The following is a 25676-nucleotide window of genomic DNA, read 5'->3' on the forward strand; positions in this document are numbered from 1 at the left end:
TTTCCAGTGCTTGGAAGGGAACCTAGGGTTTTGAGCATGCTAGGTAAACACTCTACAAGCCATTGCTTTTAATAATGCAATTTCAATAGAGAAAAGAATCAGGGAAATGCCCACCTTTCTTCCTGCAAAAACCCAGACACCAAATCCCTCTTCATAATGTATTTTATGATTTAGAATCCTCACAAACAAGACCAGCTCTCCTTAAGAGAGATTTCAAGACAAGCCTCCAACTACTTCTTCTAATTCCCACATAGGAACAACCAGCATTCTGGGCTTGGTCTTTTTCCAAACCAAGCTGGCACGCTGGTGTTTACACTCAGCTGCTCACAATTGCGTCTGCCAGCACCTAGCCCCAGCCAGAGACACTCCCAATGCTCTGGGTACCTGACATGCTGCTGAGTACGGGCAGGAGGGCTGGAGAAGGCCAAGAGGCTCAGCAGTGCTCTCCCTCCCAGCTTTAACCCCGAGTTCGTGGCTTGCCTCACTCCCCCTACTTCTTCTAGTGACACCAGCTACTGACTCGGGGACCAAGGAAGGACAAGCAGGTAACACGTCTCTTTACTTACTGAGGGGGAGGACAATGATGGGGATGTTCTTAGGACGCTTGCTTTCCTTGTCGATGAACTCCCCAGTGACAGTTTTCTCTCTTTCAGTCACACGACAGTTGTACTTCCCACTATCTTCCTGGCGGAGGTGGTAGATTTTCAGCACAAAGACACTGTCGCTCTCTTTGGACACTTTAAGTTGTCCCCTGGCTTCCCGGTGGGCAAATTCGTTGTTGAGAATTGGCACAGCGTTAGGCCCCATGCTGGCAATGAGGGAGCTGTTGAAGGCCCAGGAGACAGCAAAGTAACGGTCAGGAATGTTCTGCGCCTCCAAGATGCATCTGAACTCCACTGGCTCGCCCACCGTGTGCAGCCGCTTGTCTGTTTCCAGCCGGACCGTGAACTCTTTGTCTGAGAAAATAAACAAAATGAAAACAGTCTCGGCGAAAGTGGGCTGCAGCTAACCAAATGGCATCAGCAAATTCCTACTACTCTTGCCTTTCTTTAACATGTTAACTACAGGGGGCAGCACAGCATTTATCCTGAGAGAAACCCCAACTCCGACACAGGTTATCTGCAGCCCAGAGAAATCACTGAACGTCACAATATCCTTGCTAGGCTGAGTTGGTCTAAGGACCGTGCTACCCTCATTAAAGCAAACAGGGCTCTGTTCAAAGCTTATGTTGTCCTTGATGAGTCCCCTAAACCCAGGAGGAACTCCTACTATCTTTTTAATGGCAGATTGCAAAGCTCTACCTTCACATATACACCTAGTTAGTACTCCACGGAAGCAGCACGATTACAAGTACTTTCAGCACGTATTATAGAACTTTGGCCCATAGAGCTCTACGAGACATAGTGACGGTGACCTAGTTGCTGACCCCAATCTTAATAATTAATACCCAAAAATGAAAATACTGAAATTCTCTCTCTACCCCCATGTGAATACTGGAAGTAAGAGACAAATAAGACAAACCCTGATAACATTACTTGGCAAAATAAAAAGCAGTGTCTTTTCACTGGTCTCCTCCTACCTATTAGTGGCTGGGTGGAGTGGGAAGCTACCCACTTAGCTGACGGTCAGACAACCTCTAAATGATCAAAGAACCCAAGCATGCTTCAAAGAACAAAGCAGAAGGGGGAGACCCAGAAAGGACCCATCACCATGAACCTTGTCACCAACAGTGTTCCAGGTCATGGTGCATGGTGACTATCAACTTATGAGACAGTTACCCAATCTCAGGGGTACCCCACTGCAGAAGTGACAGGAAAGAAACAGAAGTTGAGGATTAAAGGAAACCTTTGTCCAAAGGAACAGAACCACAGAGCGCCGGCTGTAGGAGGCAGTAGCTGTGACCTCTGCCCAAATCCCTCCTTGCAGTTCTAGCTCTGTCCCTCCAGAGAAGACACTGAGAGGAAATCACATCACAGCAATGTGTCGATTCCCTACAGATTCATTAGCCTCAGTCACAGCTTCCCTCCCCATTTGGCATTTGTAGGATTTTCCAGAGGCTTCAGGACCCTTGTTGCATGACTTCCGGATCACACATACTCTTCAAGCAGATAAAAATCCTGTTTCTCTGACGAAGCACAGGAATCATGAGTGAGTTGCCTCACTTTTCCCCCCTCCCAGCCCTCGCTCGACTTCACACCCGCCTGCTCTCCACCACCAGCCCTCACACTCCTTCTCTCCTTCTCTGTATTACCAAGCTTCCTGCCATGTGGTAGCCACCCCAAGAGGCCAGACCTGAGAGACGTGGCTGTAAGAAGCAGGTTTCCCTCTGTCACAGCCTCCTAGATGGATGCACCCATGTTATCTGCTCTGTTATTAGCCCTTGGGTCAACTGAAGTATAGTAATTTGTAACCCAACATCAAGGCGAAAAGGCACTCCTTTCATTTAAATGCCAGTGTGGCCATGCCAACATGACCCAGACTTCAGACCTTTCCATTTGCCCTGGCTAGGCTGGCACAACTATGGCTTTTCTGTTTTTGGCAACCAAAAACACTTCTTATTCCATGCGAGTCCACCCATGGCTCAGGAAGCCTTCACATCTCCAGGCTGAAGATATGTTACCCCATTCCTGCAGAGCACTTGGCTCTTGGCTACCCTTGGCTAATCCACTGGAAATGGATTTATACCTTGCTCCTTAGCTCACTGAAACTTGGCCTCTGGCCCTTCTTCTGGAATACATCACTGACCTAGCAAATGGCACCAATGTTTCCCACCTCTGCACCCTGTTCCTCCCTTGGGTTCCTAGATCCCGCCCTCCTGCTTCTCCTCCTACTTGCTTGGCCATTTTGCACTTCTCTCTCACTGGGACCTGCCCATTTGGCCTTAGTTCTGCTACTCTCCTGAACCCAGGAGGCTTTCCCTGAGCCTTCCTTACTCGGAGGCTTGGTCTCTACCCAAGATCCAGACAGCCACGTGTAATGACACACTAGGTGTTTCGCACTGTGTTTGTTTATTCTTCCTTTCTGGTTCTGTAGATCAAAGGTTCTGAGCATCTCCAAGAATGGATTCTTTCACTGAAATTTACAAAACAGGACAACCAGAACTGCCACTAACAGGGAGGCAGAGATTTTCAGGCAGGACCCACATGTCCTTTCCCCTCCTTTCTTCCCATAGTTCAGAGAACCCTGATGCCCCAGGCCCAGTCCCAGCTCCAGGCTCTCAGCCTAGGTGCAAGGGCTCAGGTACCTCCAACGGTTGCTATGGTTTGAAGAATAGCTGGGAAACTGGTCCACAGAGTGAACTCCAAGCTCCACCTCTCATATATGGGCTTTGGCTGCCTTTCCTTGCTTTCCTTTCCCACAGCTCAAATCCAGAACTTAGCATCTAGTCATGCTTGACTTTTCTCTGCTTGCCAAACAATCAAACATTGTTGAGACCACTCAAGTCATTAGACGTCCGAGAGTTACTGGATTTGCCTCAACCACGATCCCACCCAAGGAAAACTTAGAGCAAGAACCTTCATATTTACTGTGTTCCCAGAGTACTCTACAGATGCTATTACAGCACTTTGCACTTCCTACTTTGCCACTGGCTCTCAGGTCCACAAGCACCTCAAGCGCAGGGAGCAAGGTTACTCATTGGTGCCGCCCCTACTGCCCCACGCCACACGTTCAGAGCTGTAGAGGCTGATGACTGTTCACTAAAATGAACTAAAAAGGGGCTGGGGATTTAGCTCAGCGGCAAAAGCGCCTGCCTGGCAAGCACAAGGTCGTGAGTTCGGTTCCCGGTACCGGAAAAAAAAAATAAATAAATAAATAAAATAAAATAAAATAAAATGAACTAAAGGAAGGGTAAAGTTGGAGGTGCAACCACTGAGCTTGAACATCAACACAGAGGAAAGTCATCACCCTTTTCCTTTCATTACATTTTCCCTTTGCTGGCTTAGTTTGGATACATTTGGAGGGTAAATTCAAAAAGTCCTAATTCCAAATTGGTAAGATTAAAATAAAGAAGATTAACTGATGCAACCTAATTTAAAAAGCATTAAGACTCAAAATTTGGTCCAGACTTTTGAAGTTGGACCATCGAGCAAGGAAAATGATAAATAGGAAATAAAGCTCCTTCAGAAGACTTCTTAATACCAGAAGATCCAGAAGCTGCTAAAAGTCCTGGATCCTATAGAACAGATCAAGTCTTCTTATCCAAGAATCCAAACCTCTAGTAAAGGATTGACATCCTTTAGCTTTCCTAAGAATACCTTCTGCCTTATTTCCTCTAGAGCTGTCCTGAGGATAAAATGCAGACAGCAGAAGTAATCACCTGGGAAGTGCACTGGAAATCCAGCTTCTCTGACTCGACTTCTGGGGTGAAGCCCTGAGAGTATACTATTAAGAGTCTGAAGCATTAGTCTTAAAGGTCAGAGGCACCATGCAAACACCTATAAAACTGACTAGCAAATGGGACAAGGAGATTAAGTAACATGTCCTGAGATGGGGACCCCATCATAACCCACAATCCTGTACTCCCTTACCAGGATCGTCATCACCCTCACCAGAGGGAAGCACCAATACAAGCAAAGACTCATGGTCCGCTTGGTATACTTAATAAGAGCACCACAACCACTCTCCAGAGCTAGAGACTGCTGGTCCAAAGGAGAACCTGCCTTCCAGCCCAACCAAGGCAAGGACAACTGTCAGCTCTGACTTGGAGCTCAGAAAGCTTAAGAGAGAACTTGGAGTGGAGTCTGGGCTCATGGGAGACACTAAAGGAGAGCTACAGGGTGGACTGTAGCTCTCCAAGCCACCAGCCCTAAACACATTACTCAGCCTCCTTAAGTATTCTAGCCAGGTATTCCCTGGAGAAAACATCTACGGTAGGACCTGGTACTCTCTGGACAGGCTTATCAACAGAGTGACTCTTGCTGGGGCCCTGCCATAAAGCTCTGCACGCAGCATCCTCTCCCATGAAATGGTGATGCCACTACCTACATATCTCAAGGACATCCTAAGGGGCAGTGGCATATGTGATAAAGCATTTTGGGGATTATACTTCTATGGAAATATTAATATAAAATAATAATGCAACCCAAGTTTCTAGAGTTCCTCATTTTATAACTGTACTGGCAGGTTCATAATCTCAACTCTCTTTTACAAGTGAAACGAGGTTGGTACCTCAGGAAGCAACATTACCAAACAGGGCAGTGACTATGAGTAATAAGAATGGAAACCCAGAGACGAGATACAAATGGTTTCTGTGAAATCTCTCAACTTTTCAATAAATTTCTTACTTTAAGAGATGTAAAACACTGTAGGTAAAGAAAACAAGAAAATAAGCAGGATTCAGTCTGGGTAGCACCCATTTGTGATGTCCTGGAAGAGCAGGTCTTAGGAGACCTGTGTCCGGTACATCTTATAAAGTGTCTTCTGGCTCAAGGCAGGACCATCTCTAACTTCACCCGGCAGCCTTCTATACTATCGGTCACCAAAGGTGGTGTCTGCAAACCCTCTAGGTGTCTGACCGCCCTCCCATCTGGTAAGTAGAGGAGGAACAAGAAGTTCAGAAAGACTGACCAGTGGGCTGGACGTTGACCACGGCACCCTCAGAGCGCTTCTGGGTCATGGCATACCATGACCCATCAGGATCCTGGATCCACTCAGCGGCCTCACAGTAGAACTCGCCCTGGTCAGAAGGCTGCAGGTGGAAAATGGTGAGGCGGAAGGTGGTCCTCCCCAGCTTGTCCAGCCGCACTTCCCCCAGACTCTGCCTCTGGGCATATTCACTGCTGGACTGCAGCACAAAGTCCCGGCTCAGGGAAATGACTTCCACAGGCTTCTCGCCACCCTTCTGCCGGAGCCAGGCCACGGACAGGTGGCTGTGCTGGAATGTTTCCGTGACCACCTCGCAACTGAGCTCCAGCGGGTCCTGCTCCACCTTGTGCAGAGTCTGGGGCACTGCAGTCATCTGCAGGGAGTCTGGGATCACTGCAACACAGAATGTCCGAGAGCACACAGTCACAAAGCCATAGAATCTGAGATCCATGGCAGGCGAGATTCCCACTCCCTGCAGGCAACCCCAACAGGGACAGGCTCTGACAGGCAGCTCAGGGTGACAGGTAACCCCAAAAGGCACGTAAACAGCAAGATGTTGTTTTAATGTATCATGCAGTTTTAATGTTTTTTTTCTGGTACTTACAATTATCTGTTTGATATTTTAATGATGCTCAGATCAAACATTTTGAAAGTTTAACTGATAAATAGGCTTCCTGAAAATACTGTGTCAGAATAGTTTCCTTTAGGCCTAGTAAGATTTGTGGTTGATTTCAGTGTTGCTCTGAAATACTTGCACTTTACTTCTGGCTGATCTTCAAAGAGAAATGGCTCCTGGAACTTCTAGCTTCACATTTCAGTACAACTTCCTCATTATTTCCCTTCTCTCCCACCCATCCTCCTAGTCTTTAACTCACTTCAGCAATACATTGCCTTTGGAAGGTTATTTTTTTAATCTTAAAATACTTTTAGGGGCTGGGAATTTAGCTCAGTGGCACAGCGCCTGCCTGGCAAGCGCAAGTTCATGAGTTCAATTCCTGGTACAGGGGGTGGGGGTGGGGTACTTTTGGTAAAGAAAATCATCATCATCCCCTATTTTCTTTCTTTTTTTTTTTCCTTTTGTCTTTTTGAGACAGGGTCTCCCTATGCAGTTCAGGCTGGCTTTGAGCTCACTTTGTAGCCCAGGCTGGCTTCAAACTCACAAGGATCCTCCTGCCTCAGCCTCCCAAGCACTGCAATTACAGGCGTGTGCCACCATGCGTGGCCCTGTTTTCATAAGTTATATTTTGTATAATTCATCAAAGTGGTCCACACTGGAAGAAGCCACAGTACGGGAGGACTCAGGCAAGCAAAGAGAGTGCCCTGTAGTCCCCTGGTTGGGGACTTACCCTGATTTTTACATCTTTCTGGAGACTAAACACCACCACCCATCTGTCTGACCAAGGCACCCAGGTCACAACTGCTGTATTTTCTCCCTGTATTCACCTAAGAGTAAGTCTTAGAGTCATTGGTAGGATATAGGCTTATTAGAGAAAGAAAAAAGAAACATCAACATGCCTTGCTTAATCGAGATAATAAAAACTAGAAAATAAGACTCAGGCAGAAAAAGAAAAAAGCCTTGATACTGTTAACCCTTTCAGTTCGGCAAACACTGTGATCAGGGCTGCCCAAATGATAGCTCGGCCCTCCTCCTGGAGTTCCCGCCATCATTTAGGGAGCACCAGGGGAGATGGTTAGTTAGTTCACAGCTCGTTACCCTGGGGCCAAAGGGCTGAAGTCTGAGCCTGGGTCACCTGTTCTTCCCGACTCAGCAGCACTCATACCTCTCAGAGCTGGTGCAAAGGGCATCCTTCTGAGAGGGGAAGAGGTCCACAGAATCTCACCCCAAATACAGTGCCCTAGTGTGCTGAGTATTTTAAATAAGGCCCACGGGGAGCAGCAGATGCTGGGAGGATTTTGTCTGATATCCCCCATCTACCTAAAGACTAGACCTGCCAAAGAAGAAAGTAATTACCTTTGTTCCCTTCCCGGAGTTTTCATTAACTGAACTCATGTCTACAGGGAAGAAGATTAAAGGATGTAACCACACGTGGACAGATTCTGTCACAAACTGTACATCTCCTAGGTCCATTCAATTTCTGAAGAGCATCATTTGCTATTATCTGAGCACTGCTAGTTCATTCACCCTCAAAACTGTCGCATTTCTTGTCTCCCGCTTCCCTATGAAGCAGGGACTTCCCTGGATCACTGGGAAGTCACTCTCTTCCAATTCTCCCCCACGCACATTAACACATTTGGGTAACTATTCTCCAATTAGTTTGTCTATCCTTGGTTCACTCCAGCCTTTGGGGGTGAGAAGGGCAGTTTTCCTTGGTCTGTGTAGGGTTTTGCCTCTCCTCCAGCTGATCTTACACGCTTTATCTTTCATGTCATTTGTTCAGATTATCACAAATGTCTTTCCCTTGTCCAGCAAGAGCATTAATAACTTTTGAAGTTCTTAATATGTACATTACAGCTTTTTACGTTCCAGCCCTAGGCTTCTATTATTGACAGGTGAGAATAGAAAGTCTGTTTACTTATGCTACCTGTTGGCCTCTATAATACCTGACGAGTCTTGCTGTCTTGTTTTTAAGTCAAATACATGGTACAAAACAGGTACGCTATGAAAGAAGGGACTCTGGCCTGGCACTGGACATAGGGAAACGGCATCTCCTTACCCACTAGGTTCATCTTTGCACTGTAACTCCCAAAGTACCGCTCTTCGGTGTTGGGCGTGTGGCACTCATACTCCCCCGCATCCCGGGCTTGGAGATCTGTGATGTGCAGTAAGGAAGAGTTCCCCTGGATCCTCTCCACGTAGATCTTCCCACTACGGACACGCTGGGTGTAGATAGCGTATGGGAAGGAAGAGTCCGTGGTACTGACAATCTGTACCTCGCGCTCAGGGGCAGAGGGCAGATAAATGGACCACTGGAAATGCTGCTCTGAGGATCCTTGATAGCCGCTGACGTTGCACCAGATGGTGATGTGCGAGCCCTCTGTGCGGTATAAGGGTCCTTCCTGGACAGTGACCTGCCGCTGTGCTGACACCACACCTATGGGGGAGACACACACACAACATGCTTGTTTACTTCTCTGACCAAAATGCAAAACAGGCAGCAATCTCCAGAGCATTTGTTATTTGTGTGACACGATAATAGTATAAATAGCTTACTGGCCCTTTCAGAGGCGCTCTGTGATTTATAAATATTAATTAAAACTCTCTGGTAAAGCACTGTCTCTAATTTGCATATATAGGAACTGGATCTTGCAAGGACGTGGTTTTGTTACTTATTCAACAGCTGACCCTTGTGAATTTCATTGAGTCCCTCTGTTTGTCATTTATGCAGCAGTTTTATATCTACTTATTTATGCTGTTTATAAAGTTTTTAATAAAATGAGCAGGAAAAGTTGAATCCTTGGCACAGATTCAGATGAACACAAAAGCAACTGCCTGGCGATGTGGCTGAGTTAACCGCTACCTCCTTGATAAGTGGCCCTGCTGGAAAGAGCCCGAAAGCCCTTATATGGGGGCCGCACTCTTCATTTTCAAATGCAGCCACTCCCCGACCCCATCCCAGGGGCATTCCTTGTGCCTCTTCCTTCCATAAATGGAGGCAGAGCGGAGCTCCTGAAAGCTGCTTCCTGCCAATTTAAGCTGAGCACACGGAAACAGGAATGTGAAGGGCCAAAGCAGATCCTGTCGCCCAGATGCCCACCCACTGCCAAAGAGAAAAACAGACCATGCAGAGCAAAACCTGTAACAGGCAGGAGACCTCAGTTCTCATTCCCGTGACTCCCCTATCCCAACCTTTGGCTGAGGTATGGTCACCAAGGTCAGGTCTGCCTGCCTTCCCTCTATGCTTCTTCACACGGTCACCCTTCCTGGGGCAAAGACACAGTACGTGAGTCCAGGTTCTCACTCTACCCCACCTGCCCCTATTCGAGTACAATCAGAGGCTCGCGTGCTAGCAGCCTGCTCCTCGTGTGATGTGACAGGTGGCAGAATCTTTAAGAGATGGGCCTGGTGCAAGACACTGAGGTCCCTGGGTGCCGCCCACAAAAGGGGTTAATGCTGGCCGCAGGACTTAGCTTCGACAAGAGCGGGCTGTTACAAAATAGAAAGACCACCCTCTGCACTCGGCTTCCTGTCTGAGCACGTGATCTCGCCCTCTGCACCCCCTCCTGCCACGATGCCATCCACCCTGATGCAATGTGCCAGGAGGCCCTCCGAAGAGAGAGAACATGTAGGCCAATGGTCTTGGGACTTTCAGTCTCTCAAACTGGGAGCTAAACAACCCTCTTTTTAAAATAAAGTACCCATCCTCAGGTATGTTGTTATAGAAACAAAAAATGGATAAATACACCAGCACAACACTGCCTGTGCCTATACCACACAGAAGTGGGAGGTCCCTCAGCCCTTTGCACTCCCTTCGGCAGCATCCAGGCACAGCAGTGCAACAGGAAGACCAAGTTAGTGCTCACCACAGAAATGGCTGTGTCAACTTAGACAAGCTGTTTTTCCTCTCCAGAGCTTGACCTCCTCCATAAAATGGTTTCTAAGGTGTGGAGAGGGCTAGCATGAGTTCCAGTACTGGCTTTGTCACTTATTGGATGTGACCTTGGATGCGTTAAGTTACTTACCATTATCTCTGAGCCTCAGTTTCCTCCTGTGCAAGATGGGAATAATAATGCATGTCTCATAGAGTTATAGCAAAGTTTAAATAACAGGATAGCTCTAAAACCCCCAGCACAGGGCCTAGCACACCATTTATCCTCTAGAGAAAGCTGGTAGCTAAGACCCAAGCTGGCTGGAACATTCTGCGGCTCTGAAGCCACAGACAGCAGGCTTCAGCCAGTGACTGCTCAAAGATATTAGAGGGGCCTCTTGACAGAGAAGCCATCGAAGGCTGGCCACCTCCACCCATAGCTGCAGCTCACTGCTATAGAAGCCTCCCTTTCACCGCAAGGGCAGGGAAGCTGTCCGGCATAAACCCATCTGCTGTGGATCCAGCTGACACACAGGTAGGGTGCTCACAGCCTCTTGGGAGGTAGCTCCAGCCCAGCACAGGGCTGTTTGTACCCTAAGTAAACCAATCTAATCTGCAGGATGACAGACCTTAACACCACAGGCTATACAAGAGGCCTGTGCTTTATAAACTGTTATTGTTGTAGAACCCCTGCTCCCTAAGTAGAACACAGAAGCCCATACTTGCTTCAGCAGAAGCAGGAAAAATGGAAAAAAAAAAAAAAAAGCAGGAGGAGGAGACAAATAAACAGAACAAAATCATATCTGAATTTGATACCCTCTGGTTGATGACATCCACTACTATATTTAAAGCCACAGAGAGACGACAACTCATTAGTAGTTTTCCGTATGTTAAAAATTGGTGTGCAACAGTTACATGTACACTTTGTAAAACAATTTAAAAACATATATAAATACATACACACACACTGTGACAGCTGAATCAAATGTCTGCAGTACTTCTGAAATGCAGAACATTTTGAAAACAATTTAGCTACAATCGTGCCGTTTAGGTCGCCTTGCATTTTAGCATCCTATGACAAAGCAGTGACAAGCACATCTCACCCACCGTGAAGAAGGCTGGAGGCAGGCTGGTCTTCCTTTAAGAACAACTCCCCAGCTCTGCACCCATACTGAAATCACAGAGGCACTTGGAGAGCTTTAAAATAAACAGTGCCTGGGCTGCTATGCTCCCCTCCCGCAGTGCAACCTATGGGAGGCACAGCCTGGGCATTAGGATTTTTATAAGCTCCTCAGGGACTCTAACTGGGTGTATCTGGGTCAAGAACTGTTGTTTTAAGATATCGCCACCTAGCCAGTGCCAGCCAGGTGACCAAATGCAAGAACACGCCCTAACTTAAGGCTCTGAATGGCTTGAAGCTCCTCCCCTCTAGAAATTCTACAGTGATTAGGCTCAGGAAAGTTTCACTCTCCTCTTGCCTTTCCTGGGCCAAAGAAAGGAGCTGAGGCCCAGCAGATAGAGCCCACTGTGATACAATAATGTGTCTAGGGGCTGGGGATTTAGCTCAGCGGCAAAAGCGCCTGCCTGGCAAGCGCAAGGTCGTGAGTTTGGTTCCCGGTACCGGAGAAAAACAAACAAACAAAAAAATAATGTGTCTAACCCAAGTGCACTCTACTTGCAGACCTGACAAATGCACTTGTGGGTGGACCGTAGGCTTCCCACCCCCTCGCTTCCCAGCCCTCGGAGAGGCAAACAGTGCTAAGCGGCCTGAAAGAGCCAGGGCAGCTAGGTCAAGATAACTTGTTCAGCCAGAAGCAGCCCTGACAAGTAAATAAATACAGAACCGTACTTTAACCACATATATTCACCTGTACCTGTTTATTAAGTATTTCCTTGTTTGCCTCCCATCCTATAGCCTTTGATCTGTGAAAATAGTGCTAGTCTTAGGAAATGGATCTTAACATAAAAATAAAAATTAACTCTTCTTTCTTGAGAGTTTAAGTTCCTTTCCACACCCTGCCCTAACTGTGTCCCCTCTGCTGGTTCTACCCTGCTGTCCTGACCTCCATCGCCCTCAAATTGACCAGGTTCTGGCCTACCCAGGGCATCCATCTTCCTCTCAGCGTACAACAGGAGAAGGCTGTTCCTGGGCAAGGGTCACTTTTTCAAAAAATAACTACCTTTACACATTCTGTCCTCTCTGGGCTACTTTGCAATAAGCAAATACTACTTCTGTAATGGAAAAAGACAGACCAAAGTGTTATACATATAATTATGTAAAAAGGAATAGAAATAACATACTAGGTGATACGACAGCAAATAACTTTTATTTTCTTCGTTATATTTTACTTCCTCTCTTAATCCTCTGCAAGGAATATGGCCTAGTTTTATAACTAGAAAAAAAAAAAAAAAAACCAAAAATAAATGCAATGTGTGATGGCTGTGTAAAATTTCCTCCGCACTCACTACTGTACTATAATAACTATATATGTTTTGTTCCTGGTTCCTGGCCGTGAGCTCTTAAATCTCTTGGAATTTCCTAAATGACAAGAGCCTCCTCGTATATATAATGAGCCTCTTTGGGCCATACCAGAGAATTATGCTAATGTGACGATTCAAGGTGAGCCCTTATCTGGTTTCATGGGAAGACCTGGCCGTACTTAGAGGGCTACAACTTTCAGCCCCACCCCAGACCTCCAGGGACAGGAGGGGGGGTCTGGAAACTGAGTGTGATCATCAATGGCCAATGATTTAATCAATCGTGCTCATGGAATGAAACTCCATATAGAAACCCCTGGCCACAGGTCAGGAGTCTGAGTCAGCGAACACACAGAGGTACCCTGCACTACCCCACCCATCCTTGCCCTACGCACTGAGCAGTCTGACCTGGGTGGTCAATGGGAAACGCAGCCACAGTGGTGAGGGACTTCAACGGCAGGCCACAGGGAGACACTGAGGTTTCTCCTTGCTCTTTCAGATCACACACCCTGAGGAGTGCGAAACGCTACATGCCGTAGTGGGGACACCAAAGCAGCCTAAAAGGGAGGTCCACACACAGTCTCTTGCTCACAGCTAGCACTAAGCTGCCACTACCTTGCATGTCACTCAGCCACCTCGGGCTCCCGTCAAGCCTTCAGATGACAGCAGTCCCAGAGGACATCTGGGCTGCCATCTCCTGGGAGACTCTGTGCCCCAATATCCAGGTGAGGTGCTGCTGAATTTCTCAGCCAGAGAGACCATGTGAGATAATTAATGTTCATTGTTGTTATAACTAACAAAGATACCTTCAGGTCCTAAGATTGAATGCAAAACAATGTCACATGCAAGTGTGTGCTCTCCTGGAAAGGGTCTGTAAATTTGAAAAGATCCTCAAAGAATTAAAAATACAAAAGAAGATTAAAGATCGAAATCAGTAGACAGGTCCGTGTCCTTTCAGACTGAGTTTGACAGTTTCTGGCGACACAAACACATAATGTCACTTAACCAGTTTTTCAAGATATTGCTTGTCTCAGGATGCTCCCAAATGCCCTGTGCTTGCGTCCCAGGTGAGCCCGGCTAGGAATATTATGATTCAGCAGTTAGTGAGTAGGGAGGGGACTCTGTGCTTCCCATGCAGTTACTGGAACATGCTTCGGCTCAGAGACCTTTGTCTGCAGGCCCACGGTCCAATTTATAGATTCAAGATACATGATGGAGCACATCAAAGTGTCAGAAGGACCCAGCTCACAGTTTTCCATCTATTCTTTCAGTGGCGGCCTCTATAATCACCAAACTCATTCCACACCCTGCTGTTCCAAATACTACACAGAATTCAGTCACACTGAATCTTTCCTTATCTACCATACAGGATCCATCTCACAATGAACCACAGAGATCAAGTAACACAGTGAAAACTAACAAATAAATGTTTCAGAATTTCAACTAATTCCTACCAAAGTGAGATATCAATTTAAAAACAGGAAAAAAAAAATCTTTGTGAAGTTCAGCAGTATTAAAAAGAACACTAATGTTAACTTTGGGTTAAACAAAGTAAAACGGAATATGCAGTAAAATTGTGTTTAAAAAAAAATCCTATACCCAAAAAATGACCAAACAAAACACTAATGATTTTGGGTTAACTGCTGAGTGGTGAGAATTCAATGGATTTCCCTTTCTCTCTCACTTACTACAGGAGCAACAATATGTCCTGTTCTCTATTTTCCTGTTTTTCTCAATTTTCCCACCCTTTAAATAAGGAAGTACATGGTATTTTTAAAATGAAGATAAATGATTACAATGATGAGCACTTCAGTGTGCCACGCACCATCCTTACCACCTGGCTTACATCTCTTTGAATCCTTGCAGCACATAACTGAGGTCAATTTCATTATAGCCACATTTACCAGAGGAGGAAATGGTCTTCAAGGTTAAGTAACTTTGTCCATGACACAGAACATGAGTAATGGTCTTCTTAGTCCATCCACAGCTCATACTGAATGTGCTCCACAAGTATCATTGATAAGTGATAAAGCACAGGCTGGGTTTTCTTGCCCACCTGGTCCTGAAGGACATGATGGGGAATGTCCCCAAGTTAAAAGAAGAACTGCTAGTCTGTGCTAGGCTGCACAGACACTAGGCCAACTAAGTACTACGTAACGTGTAACAGCTCCAGACAGTCATCAGAAAGGCACCACCAGCCACACGCATCAGTGACGACATCCAAGGGTTCCCATTTGTTAGCCTTCCAGCAGGGGAAGATAAGAAGTAGCATGAGCCTCTGTTTGACCCTTTTCCAGATCAAAGGACAAGCAGACACAAAGCTCTAGGGTCCAGGGATCTGGCACTATTTCACAGACTCTGTAAGAGCTGCATGACTTGAACCCTTGCAGCAACCCTACAAGCTGTGTGGTCCTGGTGACTTCATCAATGCAGAACTTTAGCGAGGAGCTGGGGAGTAACGGAGCCGGGCTAAATATGTCCATACTGTGAAAATCAATTAACAAAGAAGGCCATGCCAGATCAGTCTCACTACCATGCAGGCACAGTCCAACCAAGGTCCAGATATGACACCAGGGAAGTCACAAGGCCATGACTTGTGACTTGAGGTTCAGCTTTGCAACATCACAGGCACAAGGACCTGCATCTGGACCCCTCCCTTCACCAAAAATGTCCCTTGAGCTGGGGTGGTGGCAAGTTCCTGTTGTAGGCTGAGGTAAGAAGATCACAGAGCCCAGGAATTCAAGACCACTTGAGCAAATAGACCTATCTGAAAACAAAAGTCCCTTGAATATACTATCAACTCTCACACAGTAAATGCAGTGCCACAACCCAGCTGCAAATTGAAAGAACAGAGGTAATTCCAACATCTTAGGGCCAGCGATATAGCTCAGCAGCACAGAACCTGCCTGGAAAGCACAAGGTTGTGAGTTCGATTCCTGGTACCAAAAAAAAAAAAAAGTACTATACCAACATCTTTCACCTCACCAGCCTCCCATACCATAGATAATAGCTGTAAGACTTTCAGTTGGTTACTTAACCCCTCTCTGGCTCAGTTTCTCTACCTGTTAAAATGGTATAATCTCCTTGAAGGACTGAATGCCCTTGCTACATTTAAATGCTACAATTAAAACTTAATTCCTGGCGGGCAGTAAGTGTCCCTATGTTAAGCCACCAACTGTCGCAGTAGGAGTAGTGTAAGAGATATTAGCTGCATCTGTAGAACAAATTCACCCATATACCACGCCAGGATGTAGTTTCCAAACATAGCGGTAATAGTACCTCCTGTCCCACAATCTCTTTTGCAGTGTGACAGTGCCATACTTCAGCAAGAGTTATAGAGTTTTTGCATCTATTAGATGATTATGTGATTTCAGTCCTTGGTTGTTTATGTAATATACTACATTAGTTGATCTGTGTATGATGAACCATGGCTATCATCAAAAAATCAATAACAAATGCTGAAGAGGCTACAGGGAAAAAGGCATCCTTGGTGGGAATGTTAACTAGTACAACCACTGTGGAGATCAGTATTGGAGATTCCTTGAAAAACTAAAAATAGAAATTCTACTCAATCCAGCTTCCCCTTCTAGACATTTTCCCGAAAGAATTAAAGACCTCATATCACAGTAACACACGCATATCCATGTTTATAGCAGCACAATTCATAACAGCTACATCTTAGAAGTGGCCTACATATCCACAACAGATGAATAGATAAAGAAAACATGATAGTTATACATAGTGGAGAACTACTCTGCCATAAAAAAGGATAAAATTAGTCATTTTTAAGAGAATGGATGCATCTTGAGATAATGCTAAGTGAAATAAATCAGATGTGCAAGCTTAAATACTATATAATTTCTCATATAGGAGAAACTCAAAGTATAAACATTTTTAAAGAAACAATATAAAAGAGAGACAATAGGAAAGAGAGACAGAGCCTTTGCAAAGAGGAAGAGGATCTAGAAATGGGCAGGGAGGGGCACTGGGAATTTAGCTCAGCAGCAAGGCACCTGCCTGACAAGCACAAGGTCATGAGTTCGATTCCTGGTACCAGAAAAAACAAAACAAACAAAAAAATAGAAATGGGGTGGGATAAAAAGAATTAAGATATGTTAAGTGTATGTACCTACTCTTTAAGATGAATGCAAATATTATGTCCTATAAATATGTACTAATTCAACAAGCACAGCATTTGGGGCTGGTGGTGTGGCTCAGTGTAAGTGTGCTTGCCTAGCATGTTTAAGGTTCAGTGTTTAATCTTCATACTGCAAAAACCAAAAAGGTAGAGTTTAATTCCTTTTCTTTGGATCTGGGAAGGCTTGTGACACCATGTGACCTCCAAGGCTAGGCCAGGAAGATGCAGCGTTCATTTTGCTAGCTAGTGCCTTGAGCCACCATGTAAGAAGTTCAATGGCTGCCATGCCAAGAAAGGAGCAGCTGTGACCCACAGCACAACCAGTACTGCCTACCCACCATGACATGAAGTAACCTCTACCACAAGGTGCTTCCTAGCCATGGACTCTCCCAGCTGAGGCCCCAGCTGTGCCTGTCGAGCCCATCCCAAAACCCTACTCACAGATTCTGTGAATATAACAAAACGGTGTTTCAAGCTACTGAGTAGTTTTGCAGTGACTTGTTACACAGCAAAAATACCCGATACATATGCTACACTTTGTTTTGATTTTTGCTTTTTTTCTTGATTAGTACATGTTTGGAGTACATAATGATTGCATTTACCCTGAGGGAGTTTGCACATGTAAAAATACATACTAAGTTTTTCTCATTCCTCCTATCTTTTCCTACTCCCTACAACTCTTGCCCCCTTCCCATTTGCAAAAATCCTATTTTCATTTTTTCTTCAATTCACTTTTTTATCCCTTTTCCCTTCCCTCCCTCCACCTCTTGTTCCCCTTTTCATTTGAAAAAAAATCTCCCTGCTCTCCATTATCTTTCATTTTGTTGTTTATTTATATTTTGGGTTTCTCATACAAGAGAAACAATGCAATATTTAAACTTGTGTGTCTGACTTATTTCACTTAATATTATGGTCTTGAGATGCATCCATTTACCTACGAATGCCTCAAGTACCCTTCTTTGTGGCAAAGTCACACTTCACTGTGTGCTACTATTATTTAAGATTTAGCTATCATGAATTGTGCTGCTATCAACATGGGTACACATATATCACTGCAAAATGACTTTAACTTTTTTGGGAGATGCCTAGACAGGTTGAATTGAATTTCTATCTTTAGTTTTTTTATGAATCTCCATCCTGATCTCCATAGTGGTTTACTAGTCTACATTTCCACCAACAATGTAGAAGAATTCCTTTTTCCCCCACAACCTTGCCAGTATTTATTATTATTTTTCTTGATGATGGCCTTTCTTTCTGGATTAAAATGGGATCTTATTATTGTTTTAATTTGCATCTCTCTAATGGCCAGTGATGTTGAACAATTTTCATATATTTACTGGACATCTTACACTACACTTCTAATCAACATTTTTTCATAACCTATTATATATGGGTATAAGGATAGAAATTGTGAAGGAGAAGTTAGGCTTGATGGTGCACGCCTGTAATCTCAGCACTTGGGAGGCTGAGGAAGGAGGATCATGAGTTAAAGGCTAGCCTGGGCTGCATAGTGAATTTGAGGTCAGCCTGAACTACATAGCAAGGCCCTGTTTCAAAAAAAAGAAAGCGAAAGAAAGAACTTGTGAAGGAAAGATGAATAAGGTATAGTTTCGATCTAAGCTGATAAATCCCCACCACTAATGATCATTATACAAAATAATACACTGGCAATCAGGTGGCAACTGCAAGGTTAAGCCCTCTCAGGAGAGTAGATCTAAAAAGGCTTCCCAGAAATAGCGAATCTGAATTGAGTCCCAAAAAACATAAGAGGAAGGACAGGATTTGCCACATGAAAACATCAAAGCATGTTCCAGGTTGAGCAAAAACCTGCGCAGATCAGTCACATGACCAGAGGGCACATCAGCGCCAGGTGGGAGAGAGTACTGAAAGGCACCTCAGTAAAGTCAAATGTCTCCTCTGGGACTGGGGCAGTTGAGAAAGAGGCCACCAGAAGCGGATATGGGTAAGGATCCGATCTGTGTTCTAATTCATCACTCTGGTGGAGCCAGAGGCTGAGACTGGAAGCAGGGAGCTCAAGTATACTAGTCAAGGCAGAAAAGACGAGGGCCTGGCCTGGTTTTAAGTCCAAGGGCAAAAATATCATTCATTCATCTTTTATTCTTTTATATCAATCTCCTGTGGTATCTAAAATAGATCTGGTCTGAAGACGGTGATTAATAAATGCTAAATTATTGATGACTCTTCCAAAGGTGTGCCTACCAGTGATTCACTTCACCCCAAACGACTTTAATCTCCCAGACAGCTATGCTGCTGATTCACAGAACGCCAGACTCTCCCAGATCAAGGCATTCAGCCAGTGAGTTCAGGCCCAGGTTCCTGTTTTTGAGCTGCTGCCCAACAGACTCATCACTAGACACGGGAGCCGCTCCTCAAAGGGCTGATAAACTACAACTTCAGAAATAGTCTAAACATTGTAATGTTGACTTAGAATTTACACTTCAAATACTTAAAATTAGAGTATCACCAGACTACCACTAGTACTAATCTTGTTTCCTCTTCATTTTCTCAGAGATGGCACTATGATAACTTAGGGACAGAATTCTCCAGACATTGTTTACGTGCTGGGGATCTTCAGGCAGGCTAAGCAAGTGCTGTATCTCTGAGCTACATCCCTAGCTTCAGACATTTTAAAAATTACCTTTATATACATAATATAAAACTACTGAAAATATACGGTATTGTTCAGTATTTTTACAAAATATTATCATATCTTATCCTGTCTTATACTCCTTGGTTTTCCTCTTCAATGTTTTTAATCAAATAAAGTTCTAATTCTTTTGTTGTATATACCTGTATAGGACTGTATTCCATCAGAGGATTAACCCCTGTCTGTGGATATTTAGGTTTGGTTTTGTTTGCTATAATTATGAAGTCCTTGTCTTTTCATATGCCTCCTACGTCTTGTCCTTTCCTCACTTAAATCTATGCAACTCCCCAGCTCCTCTCCCTGTCGCCATTTAAACCAAGGGGAAAAGTGGCTTACACAAGTTCTCTGTGCCCCAAGCTAGAGTGAATTCCAGGAAAAGGACACCACCATAAAGCAGCAAGGCCTTAGTTCTTCTCACCCATCATTGCTAGAATATCCCTGGCTCTTTCACCTCCTGCTCTTCTAACCCTGCCCCTCCTCTCCTGCCCCTCACCTCTTGCCATCACCCCCCTCCTCTCCAGAAGGCCCCAAGCCCCACCTCCTGCTCACATTCCTTTCCTGCAGTTTCCCTCACGCCCACCCTCAGGATATGTGGGAGGAGCCTCTGAAAGGACAGGGAGCCCTCAGCCTGGCCGAGGGCAGCTTTGCCCAGGGTCACAGCCACAGGACAGACCCTTTTCTCAGCTCCATCAGGATGCAAGTCAGCATCTGCTGAATATGCTTCTGGTTAAATCGGAGCACCAGCATCTGCCTTCTATTTTCTAGAAGAGATCAGATTACTTGCCTGTAAATGCTCTCCCTGTAATTACCCTAACCGCTCTTTCCTTCCATCCGGTTTCACAGATAACGGAGATGGGCGAAAGCTGGCTGTCTTGTGAGGAGGGCAGGCCATGCACCAACCCCTCGGCTGGCCCAGCCCAGTGGCTCTGGGAACCACAAGCTCAGCAAGAGTTCCAGTAAAGGGCCATCACTCAGCACCGCCGCAGGCCTTGGCCCTTGTCACAGAACAATGGCTACTGCTGCTACCTTCCTGCCTCCCTTCCTGGGCCGAAGATGGCCCACTTTCTCCACGTTTTCAATCTGGTCGAAAGGTGGTTGCTGGATTGCAAACCCATCTCTTTTCTAGCACCCCCACACACCCCCGCCGCCCTCCTGCCTGCGGCCACAAGTAACTCCTCCTGTCGCATTCTGTCCCTCCTCCTGGAAGCTGGCAGGGCCAGATGCTCGCACTGCCGCAGGAAGAGACTGTGACACTCACACTCCCTGGAAGCAAGCCAGGGCTTCTTCAAGCAGTGTCAGGATGTCACCCACCCCGCAGCAGAGGGCTGAGGGGCTTTTCTAGTGGCTTCAGGAGCAAGACCTGACTACGAAGGGGTGAGCAAGGCTCTAGAAGGTCTCTGACACGTCATTCAGCCAGCCGCATCCCTCTGCAGTGTCCCTTCCGTCTCACCAGAACCTGGGCCGCAGGCACACAAAACTAGAAAATGAGGCTGTGAGCCGCCAAGGATGGCACAGAGCTGAGACAGATCATGAGGGCTCCTCTCCTCCCAGCTCCACAAGCGTCACTGGCCACGGCCTTCTCAGCAAACTCCCTTTGGCTTTCGGCTTCCTGGTGGCACCATAGCGCTAACCCTCTTAGCAGCAGAACCGTGAGCGACGAGCCCATAGGATATCTTCTCGGGTGACAGCAGGGTGATCACGAGAAGCAAGACCCCCTCAGCTAGCTTAAAGTGGGGTGTATTAGTCACTTTTTGGTCACTGGAGCAAAACACCCGATACTCACAATTTAAAGGAGAGGATCACTTGGCTCACAATTTCCAGTGCGTTCAATCCAAAGTTGACTGGTTGCAAGGCAGTAATGACATGGTGGAAGGGCATGGTGGGGCACAGCTGCTCATCCCACGGCAGCCAGGAAGCAGAGAGAAGAGGGACGAGCTAGGGATGAGAATGCACCCTTCCAGGTCATGCCCCCAGTGACCCACCTTCAATCAGGCCTACCTCTGAACAGCACATTCAACTACGGAACCTGCCAGTGGATGAAATCACTGATGAGCACTGCACCCTTGTGATCCAACTACCTTTCAAACACAGAACATCGGGGGAGAAAGGGTACAAAAGACACATGGTAGGGGCTGGGGATTTAGCTCAGCGACACAGCACCTGCCTGGCAAGCGCAAGGTCATGAGTTCGATTCCTGGTACTGGAAAAAAAAAAGAAAAAAAAAGACACATGGTAGGATTTCAGAACAGCCCAAAGGTACAAATCACAGCACAGCTAAGCATCCAGAAAGCCTTGTAACTATGACCAAATCTCAGGACCTTCCCCTTGTCCTGCTGTCCATGGTGTTCCCCAGCCAGTTTCTAAGCTACAACTACTCAGCTTGCAAAGGCCTATGGGAGCTGCTGCATTCACACCTGTAGCCCTCAGCACACATCCCCAGACAGACATCCCCATGGCTGGGAAGCACTGTTTATACAGCCCCCTACCAAAGTGTACATGTGCGGGCTGTTAATGACACACATTTCACTCCCCCCAGGTCTACCTGGCTGTGCCCAAAAGGGTCTGTATTTCACCACCCCACCACTTAGGGCAGCAGGGACGGTAGGGGCCTCCTCTGCTACAAGTGTGGGCAGTCAGGCACCCTGAAATATGTCCAGCACTCTCACAGAGCTGGATTGCTATTCTCAGCTAAAAATAGTCAAGAACAATGACACCACTTCTGGAGATTTTCCCAAGCACCTGTTACTTATGATAACAATCCAGGGCCACTCCTTCCCCATCAGCCTTGACTTTCCCCATTGGTGGTCCAATCTCCCACACTGTATCCTCAACTGTGGGCGCCCTGGAGTTGCGCATTTTCCACTTCAAGGAATGTGCTTTGAGCATTACCGTGAACAGGTAGTGAGCAGCGGGCTCCTGTTTGTTCTAACTAGGAGCACAGGTAAGTCAGTATCACAACCACACAAAACAGAGCTTCAGAGACACAGATGAATTCTGCAGCGGCCTACTCTACACAAAAGACCTGGGGAACACAGCACCAGCAGATGCGGAGAGCCAGAGCGAGGGAGGAGAGCTGCCATACGGAGGCAGCAGAACGCACAGCACACCATGCAGCGTTCACGAAAGCAGGGCAAGAGCCACTGAGAAAGGATGGATGAAGTAAACTACCGCACTTCCTTATGTGATAAAATATCACACAGCCATTAAATATCAGAGGAAAAATATACAAACAACCACATAGAAGGGCTTGAAAATATTTTTATAAAGAAAAATACACACATACCCACACATCTCTGTATTTGTGTGGGGAAAGTACTGGGGATTTTTTAGCACATATAAGAAAATGTTAAAGGGTGGCTGAGTAATATGGGAGTTTTTTTCCTTATACTTTATGTTTTCTAAGTATTCTGCACTCTGAATGAACCGCCTTCATAATTAGGACAAACGATCAAAAACAATTATTCAGGCCACTTTCTTGTAAAGTGCTTTGGAGAGTATTGTTCTGGTGTGGAGGACTCTGAGGCTGTGTATGCAAAACAGCGGGGCTGCCACAGGCTTGCGAGGGGTACTGATGTGAAACAGGGAAAGGAACCGAAAGAGAAAACAGTGGCAAAAATGGAGGAGCCAGACTGGCAGGGGAGTCGGCGAGTGATGTGTCAGACGGTTAGTCAGTTGCCCTTTACTTGAGGTATTACTGCTCGGGGGTTAAATAAGTTTGATATCATCTACTTATGTTTTTAAAACTGTTTAGTCACTTTCATAAAAACTCGTTTACAGAGTTACTAAACTTTCACTTCCACGCTGATCCGTCTGAGCCTTCTAACCCATCTCTTCTTTTGCTTCTTCCCATCAGATGCCTGTGTGTGGCAATTAGAGATCCCATGAACCCTGACGAAAATCATCCTCCCAGGGTACAAAGAAGCCACCTGAACGACCGATGATCTGAGGATCCTGAGGAAGCAGAAGTTTGGGCATTGGCATGCAGATTTTCACGGACTCACACGGGGTCAAGGGTGTGGCACAGTACAGGGCCATTTCTAGACCCACCTCGGGTATTGGGTCCCTGCAGGCACTGAGATTTCAGATTTGGCCTTTGAACCTTTGCTGCACAGTCTGACAGAGGAATGAGAGTTCAATACCTCTGCCCGCTGCTGGCAAACTCAGCTGAGAACGTGTAAGGGGCTCCCTAGGTACACTGTCCTATTTGGTACCAGTTTTAAGAAGTCCTGCTTGGAGGTAGACAGAAAATACAAGGTATATTATCCTGAAACAGATGCTTTCTCCTTGGTTATCATCCGAGGGGAGAAATAAGGACCCAGTATCTATTATTCCAAGCATCACCCAAGTCTGGACTGCCCAAGCATTTCCAAAGGGGCCTTCTCATCCTAACTTATGAGAGAGATATACTGTCCCGCTTTACAGATAAAATGAGTAAGCTGAGTTTCCAAGAAATTATCAGTGTGAAGCAGGAGAATCTTAAGTGTGAAGCCAGCCTAGGCAACTCAGCAATTTAGACAGATCCTGTCTCAAAAAAATGAAAAAGAGCTGGGAATTAGCTCAGCGCCAAGGACCTGGGTTCAACACCCTGCATACAAGAGAAAAAGGAAAGGAGGGAGGGAAGGAAGTGAGGAAGACGAAGCAGCAGAAGGAGGCCAAACCTGGGCAGGGCTCAGTGCCAGGTTGAAGAGCTTGGACTTCACCCCTGGGAAGTACAGAGCCAACGAGGAACTGAAGGGAACATAGATTCTCAGTCTCCTGAGAAGACGGTTCTAGCAGGAATGGTGGGAGAGGGGTCTCGGCAGGTTTTTGCAGTAATCCAGGTGATGGCTGCCCCAACTAGAGTGGATCACAGGACTGGAGGGGGCAGTCTACCAGGAGACGTGCTAGAGAAATACACTGGAGTTAAGAAGAGCATGACGGTGGCCTTGGGCTCATACAGAATAACTCCCAGGTCTCGGTGGGGGGAACTGATGAGGTCACCAATGGGTACAGAATCTACTCCCCAAGGTCATCCAACTCTACAGGCTACCTTGCCATCTACACTTTAAAAATCATAATAATAATAATAATTCCTTGCAGCAGGGCAGATGGGGCAAAGACCAGCAGTCATACAACTGATAAAAGGCAAGCATTCAGACAGGAGTTGCCTCCATGGGCCATCATAACCCTTCGATTGACTTGAGAAAGATGCCAGAAGACAGTTAGTTCAAGGACACTTTAAAATAGCTGGCATTCAGTCCTCAAAGTCACAGTCAGCTACAGACCCTGTAACTCCCAAACACGCTTCGCTCCCGCAAAGGTTGAGACACAGCAGAAGTCACTGAGGGCAAGGCCTGTTCCTGGAAAACAGCAGACGACACGCTTACACAGCTCAGCGACAAAGGGCTCAGGGAGGCTCTGATCAGCTTACTAAGAAAAGGGAGGAAGGACAAACAGCATTCACACTAGAAAATAGTCCCGCTGGCTGTAGCTCAGGGGAAGACCACTTGCTTAACACGGGTAAGGCTCCGAGCTCAATCCATGCCCCACACACACACAAAGGAAGAAAGGAAAAGAAAAGGATCCCAATAATGAGGGCTCTGCAGGATAACTATGAAAGTTATCTCTTTGTTGGAGCTGCATATTTAAAATACCTACACGGTAATGAGAATCCAAAAATGCTGACCATTCCAGAGACCCCACCCTGCCCTGTGCTGACGCCCAGTCAGTCATCAGTGTGGCCTTTGTGGACAGCCAGGTGACACGGGTGTGCGCAGGAGGGAGGTGCACGCCAGCAGCTCTCAGCAGCAGCCTGTCGCGGAGCGGTGACACGTACTCTAGGATTTAAGCAGCATCTCAGACACCACTTTGGAGATAACTAGAGTAATGGCACAGCGTACAGCATGCGGAGGCTTTGGAGGCGGCTGAGAACCCGAAACTGCAAGGGAGCAAATGGGATGCTGAAGATTAGTTTTTAATTTTTCCCAACAATCCTTTTTCAAGCATATATTTCTGTCTGCCCACAGTTAGGCAGGATATTACAGGAAATCCATGCTCTAGGGAAGAAAAAGAGAAATTTTGCTTATTAACTTGGAGCTGACCTTGTCAGGCAGGATTAACTCGTCGTTCCTGTACAGCCCAGGAGCCCAGCCCTGGCGTGTGGAGGAGAGCCTGCCGTCAAGTCCAAATAAATAAAAGCCTGCAATAAGAACAAACAGGCAGGCCAAGTGTGGTGGCACATACCTGTAATTCCACCCCTCGGGAGGCTGAGGCAGGAGGATCGCTGTGAGTTCAAGGCCAGCCTGAGCTACAAAGTGAATTCAAGGCCAGCCTGAAATGC

The 25676-nt window shown here is 46.2% G+C and overlaps 1 protein-coding gene across 1 annotated transcript in view; it reads right to left on the bottom strand.

Moving 5' to 3' along the window:
• Positions 1-25676, bottom strand: part of Igsf3 (immunoglobulin superfamily, member 3) — a gene marked incomplete at its 5' end in the record, with an annotated part of 92114 nt that overhangs the window by 31965 nt on the left and 34473 nt on the right. The window contains 3 exon segments of the mRNA XM_005389042.2: positions 567-956; positions 5569-5979; positions 8262-8639. Coding sequence (XP_005389099.1) covers positions 567-956; positions 5569-5979; positions 8262-8639 — 1179 coding nt within the window.

Source organism: Chinchilla lanigera, unplaced genomic scaffold (genome assembly GCF_000276665.1).
Source record: "Chinchilla lanigera isolate Chin_1 unplaced genomic scaffold, ChiLan1.0 scaffold00034, whole genome shotgun sequence".
NCBI lineage: Eukaryota > Metazoa > Chordata > Mammalia > Rodentia > Chinchillidae > Chinchilla > Chinchilla lanigera.